Below are 5,860 nucleotides of genomic sequence, written 5' to 3'. Positions count from 1 at the left end.
GGATCAAACAATGGGGTCAGGGAGCGTGGTCTTCCGAGGCCAGCTAGGTTAAAGGATGGCAAGTGCAGTGAGGATAACAGAGCAGGGTCTGGGGTGACAGCACAGAGCCCTGGAGGAGGAGGCTTCCTGGGCTGCGTCTGGTGGGGCCAGAGGTGAAGGCGGAACAGCAGAGTTGTCCGAGTGCCTCAGGTACGATTCCTGGAGCAGCAGCAGCAGCTCCCTCAGCACGCATTAGGAATGCAGGTTCCGGGTGCACCCCTGGCTGACCAGACCCTGGGGTGGGCCTCGCCATTGCCCTGCAGGGGTGCAGCGCCTGGGGAACAAGCTTTGAAAAGCTCCCCACGTGCTGGCCGCATGACCCAGCTTTGCACACACATGCCTGGGATGCCTGCATGTATTTGCGTGCACTTGTCTGCACAGGCGTGAGGGCCATCAACGTGTGCCTGTGTGTGCACAGATGCTACGTGTGTTCAGCTGCACACAGCCCTTGTCCCCAGGTTGTGGGCCTAGGAAGTCCAGAGACCCGTCTGGGATGGCCCATGTGACCGCCAGCCCTGCCCGTGTCCTTTGCAGAAGAGGCCGTGAACGAGGTGAAGCGGCAGGCCATGTCGGAGCTGCAGAAAGCCGTGTCGGACGCAGAGCGCAAAGCGCATGAGCTCATCACCACGGAGCGTGCCAAGATGGAGCGGGCCCTGGCCGAGGCGAAGCGGCAGGCCTCCGAGGACGCCCTGACGGTCGTCAACCAGCAGGAGGACTCCAGCGAGGTAGGGCCACCCGGCCACGCTGACACCCTTCCCCTGCCTCGGCTCCCGTGTGGTCCCACGCCACCCGCGTGAGGATTCTGAGCCTCCACATGGCATCAGCACAGTTATCACGGGCGTCCTGCAGCAGGCACACCGTCCCTGCCCACGCTGTGCTTATCAACACACAGATTCCACATGGTTTGGTGAGATGTCCTATGGGTGTCCCCGTTCTGTAGATCCAGAAACGGAGGGCTCAAGAAGGTTGGCTGCTTGTCTGAGGTCACGGCCTTGGGAAGTGGTGGGGCCAGGACTCAAACCCAGGTTGGCTGATGCTGAGTTGGAGTTTCACTCTTGTTGCCCAGGTTGAAGTGCAGTGGTGCGATCTTGGCTCATTACAACCTCCGCCTCCCGGGTTCAAGCGATTCTCCTGCCTCAGCCTCCTGAGTAGCTGGGATTACAAGTGCCTGCCACCACGCCCAGCTAATTTTTGTATTTTTAGTAGAGACGGGGTTTTGCCATGTTGGCCAGGCTGGTCTCAAACTCCTGACCTCAGATGATCCACCCGCCTCGGCCTCCCAAAGTGCTGGGATGACAAGCGTAAGCCACCGTGCCTGGCCAGAAACCCCTGTTCTTTAGCCTGTGAGAGCAGGAGGATCCAGGAGAGCTTCGAGGGCCCCAGGTGGCGTCCGAGGCGCCCAGCTCCCTCCCGGTGCACACAGCAGGCCTAAGAGTTACCTTGCTTGTGCCTGTGCACCTGGGAGGCAGGTGGGGGCAGGGACCCTCTGCGACCCTTTTCTGCCTTGTCCACAAAGAGGGGAGAGGGAGAGACCCTTTCCAGGGGAGCCCCAGGACTGTCCCTTGAGACAGGGCAGATCTCTGTCCAAAGCCCCTGTGTGCATCTGTGCCTGGGCCAGCCCCGGGGTGGGAGAAGATGGAGCCCCATCGATGCAGGGGTCTCTGCACCAGCCCTTTCCACACATGCTCTCGGCTAGGGAGAAGCTAGAACACCACGGGCAAAACTCTCACAGAGCTGGCACTTGAGTGGGCACAGAGAAGGAAACACCAAAAGCAGAAGCGAGGAACGTGGGCAGAAGCGAGGCGGGCAGGCCGTTTCGGGGGCGGAAGTGTGTGGGGAATGGGGCCGTGGAGGCCTCATGGCAGGTGACACCTGAGCAGAGGCCGGGAGGGATTAAGCTGGCCACCAGGCATCGGGAGCGCAGGCCCAGTGGAGGGACCGGCAGGGGCCAGGGCCTGGAGTGGGGACCGTGCCTGGCAGTGCCCGGTCCACAGGAAGGCTGCTGCTGCTGTGGCAGTGAGGGGAGGTGGGGTAGGAGGTGGGGTGGGAGGTGGCACCAGAGGCTTTGGAGGCCAAAGAGGGACCTGGGCTTCTCCCCTGGGGCAGGTTGGGCTTCCCACCCCACAGCTCAGCCGTCTCTGTGAGATCCAGCCCAGCCCCAAGAAGAAACATGCTTAGGCTTTGTGTGGCATCCGTGACCCCCTCTGCCCACAGGGATGCCTGGGGCACAACTCACCCTACGGGAAGGGAGCAGAACCCACCACAGGGTGGGGGCAGAGGTGGGGGGGTGCAGCAGGGGCAGGGGATGGGACAGAGGTGGGGAGGGAGACTGGTGGGGGGATGCAGCAGAGGTGGGGGATGGGGCAGAGGTGGGGAGGGAGACGGGTGGGGGGATGCAGCAGAGGCGGGGGATGGGGCAGAGGTGGGGAGGGAGACGGGTGGGGGGATGCAGCAGAGGCGGGGGATGGGGCAGAGGTGGGGAGGGAGACGGGTTGGGGGATGCAACAGAGGCAGATGGTGAGATCTCAGTGGCCTCAATTATGCTGGGGCCATGCCCTTCGGTTTTGGAGCCTGGTGAGCTCAGGAGGGCTTTCCGGAGAGGAGGCAGGGGTCATCGTTCAGTTAGCAGAGCACAAACCTGTCTGGGTGAGCTGGAGTGTGAGGCACAGTAGTAGGACGCTGTCCCCCAAAGTGGCCCAGTGAGCGGCTGTATCTGGGGAATGGCCCGAGGGCTGTGGGGCTTTAGAGTTTCTCTCTTCTCACCTGTTGATGACGTGCTGGGTCTGAGTGGCTTGGCTGGAGCATGTGTTGGGGATTCGGGTGACCGGACCCAGCCCTGACTGGCCCCTCTGCCCCCACCCAGAGCTGCTGGAACTGTGGACGGAAAGCCAGTGAAACGTGCAGCGGCTGCAATGCGGCACGCTACTGCGGGTCCTTCTGCCAGCATCGGGACTGGGAGAAGCACCACCACGTGTGTGGCCAGAGCCTGCAGGGCCCTGCGGCCGTGGTGGCCGACCCGGTGCCTGGACCGCCCGAAGCTGCCCACAGCCTGGGCCCCTCCCTGCCTGTGGGTGCTGCCAGCCCCAGCGAAGCCGGCTCTGCGGGGCCTTCTCGCCCCGGCTCCCCCAGCCCGCCTGGCCCACTGGACGCCGTGCCCCGCTGACCCCACCAGCCCCCGGCCTGCTGGATACAGCACCGTGCCAACCCCACCCAGCTCCAGGCCCGCCAGATGCTGTGGCCTCTGACGCCCGGCCGGCCAGATGCTGTGCCCTGCCTGGCCTGGGGAAGCCGACCAATTAGAGTCACTGCTGCTACTGCCCCTCTCCAAAAGAAGACACAGAACCAACAAAACCGCATTCAATGCACCTGCCTCAGCTACCTAATGATTCTGCGCGGAGACCTCTTGACAACCTCTCTTCAAGCATCCTCAGAAGCCTCAATGAGCTTTAGACAGCAGAGCGGATGCCGCGGGCGCGGCAGCTCTGCCCACCTCTCTCTCTTTTCCTCTCTCTCTGTCTCTCCCTCTCTGTCTTCTCTATCCTCTCTCTCTCTCTCTATGACTATCACACACTTTCTCTTCAATGAAAAAATCTAATTGGTGGCTTATATTTTCAGCAAAGAATTTTGGGGGGTTTTGTTTGTTGGCAAAAGAGCTACTCAGAAATGGACAAAGAAAACTCTGGGGGTTCTCCCCCTCCTGATTAAAAAGGGAGAAAGAAAACTGTGATTTTATAGCCGGAGATCTGAACCCAGCTGTGCCCCTCCCCCAGGGGCGTGAGGCTGATTGGCGAAGACGGGAGGAAAGATTTCAACTTCTGACTCAAGAAGCATTTTTGGTTTCAGATTTTTTTTTTCCTGTAATGTTAAACTCTTTGGCTTTAAGTAAAAATCCAAAAAGTTTTTTTAAAAAAGCAAAGGAAGCATACTTGTGAACTACCTTGCTAGCTAGCCAGCCAAGGATACCGGACACACCTCTGCTCCAAAGGAAATCCAAAAAAGCAAACACAAGAAATCAAAATCCAAAATTTGTCACTGCCAAAGTATGTTTTTCACTGTTTTACTTGCCCTTGGGTTTGTTTGGATGTGGGTCTTTTTCTCTTCTGTCCTGGTTTTGTTTGTGGGTGTCGGGATATTGGGGTGCAGAGGGTTGGTGCCCAGTGAGAAACGAGTTTTGTTCCCTTCCGCGTAGGCGTTGGTGCGTCCGCCGCGTGTGCGCGGTCTGTGTGCCGTCGCCGCGGCCTGCGTCTCCATGTCTGTAGGGAAGGACACGCCGTCTGTCCTCACGCCCCCTGTGACTTTTCATACTTCGTTTTTCCACTTGTGGAAAAAAAGTGCTAAAGTTTTCTTCCCAGAGAGAGCATAATTCCGAAACAAAACTGTGACAATCTTTTGGGTTGATTCTCGACTGCTTTTCAAGCACGCGGAGCCAGCAGGGCTCCCTGAAACACGGCTTCTCAGCCAGCCCGTCCTCCTCTACCTCTCTCCTCTCTGCGCCCTGCAACCTCTCTCGGCCCCATCGCCCCAACCCCAGCGTCTCACTGCAGCTACTCCCCTTTCTTCCAAACTTTTGCAGAAAAACAAAACAAAAAAACTACAAACAAAAGCAGCCCTCTGCATCCTCCCCAGGAAAGACCCTGACCATGTACATAGCCCTGGTGCTCCTGCCCTGCCACCCCTCAGATGCGTTTGCCTCTGGCCCTGGGGTGTGTCTCGGTGACGTTTTCTATCAGACATGCTCCCTCCCACCTTCCAGCCCTGCCCATCCTCCCTCCATTCCTCTCAGCTCCCTCCGCGATTTCAAGAAGGAAATAAAGGGATAAAGAAATTCATGCTTGCACCGAGTGCAAGGACAGACAACAGCAGGCGCGGCCCACGGCCTGGCATCTGTGTGCGTGGCTATCAGGAGTTCCAGGAACTCAGTGCAATACCGGAGTGACCCAGCTACTGAAGCGGCCGTGAACGGCCCACGAGAGGCCCGAAGCCGAGAGTGTACGTTAATGTGAATGTATATAGTCTTTGCAGAGGTCCAAATAATATTCATGATGGTAATAAAGAAGAGATGTTTGCCAAATAAAAAAGAAAAAGTTAAGAGAAACGTGGGAGTTTGCGAAGTGTAGGAAACAGATTTTCAAAGGAGTCTGAGCTGTGGCCCTGAGGGGAGGAGCGGTTTACCTGCTGGTGGTTCTTCATGGTTGTAAAAGTTCCTTCTCTGAGCATCGTCAGGATGGATCCCATCGGGTCACCCCAGCCAGGTCCTGTCTGGAACCAAGCCTGACAACAGAAACCTCGTTCTGAAAGTCGAGATAGATCGAGTGTGTCCTCCAGACAGTGCCCTGGCCCCAGCACCACCTGCACTCCTCAGTGACAGGCCCAGCAAACTCCCTGAGGTTTGCTTTCGTGGGTTTCAGAGAAGCAAGGGCCAGTCTGGGATTTGGGCTCCGTGTTAAAGGGGCAGAAGCCCGGCTCTCCTTCCAGGGCTGCGGTTCTCCAGCTCCGAACCCACACAGCGGCGGTGGCAGCGGACACGCCTGTGCCCACGAAGGGGACCTGCCTCCCCCGGAGATAGGCGTCCTGGGACTCTTCTCATCTCTCTCCCACTGGGGCTCCATCTTGTCCCCACCCACACTGCAGTGCCCTTCCACGTGGGCAGGGCAGTTGGCTGTGGTGATCAAAGGCTCTAGGGAACAGGAAACGGGCACGGGACTGTGGGGTAAATTGAGTCAGGCCCTCCAAGGCTGTGTGGTCCAAGGCTGTGCGGGTGAACCGGTGGCAAGGGGACCCATGGGCAGCTTCCCTGGTACTGAGCCCCGGGGCAAGGGGA

At 58.8% G+C, this 5,860-nt stretch overlaps 1 protein-coding gene across 1 annotated transcript in view; it reads left to right on the top strand.

The window, feature by feature from the left end:
* CBFA2T3 (core-binding factor, runt domain, alpha subunit 2; translocated to, 3) overlaps nucleotides 1–4,864 on the top strand; it is a 129,242-nt gene extending 124,378 nt beyond the window's left edge. Inside the window, exon 12 of the mRNA XM_011972509.1 lies at nucleotides 2,903–4,864. Within this exon, the coding sequence (XP_011827899.1) occupies nucleotides 2,903–3,202 (300 nt within the window). The 3' untranslated portion in view covers nucleotides 3,203–4,864. The remainder of the gene's footprint in view (nucleotides 1–2,902) is intronic.
* Nucleotides 4,865–5,860: the final 996 nt, after the last annotated feature.

This window comes from Mandrillus leucophaeus, unplaced genomic scaffold, assembly GCF_000951045.1.
Source record: "Mandrillus leucophaeus isolate KB7577 unplaced genomic scaffold, Mleu.le_1.0 Scaffold10, whole genome shotgun sequence".
In the NCBI taxonomy this organism is placed as follows: Eukaryota; Metazoa; Chordata; class Mammalia; order Primates; family Cercopithecidae; genus Mandrillus; species Mandrillus leucophaeus.
Note: the sequence above shows the minus strand (reverse complement) of the source record. Positions and strands in the feature narration are given on the sequence as shown.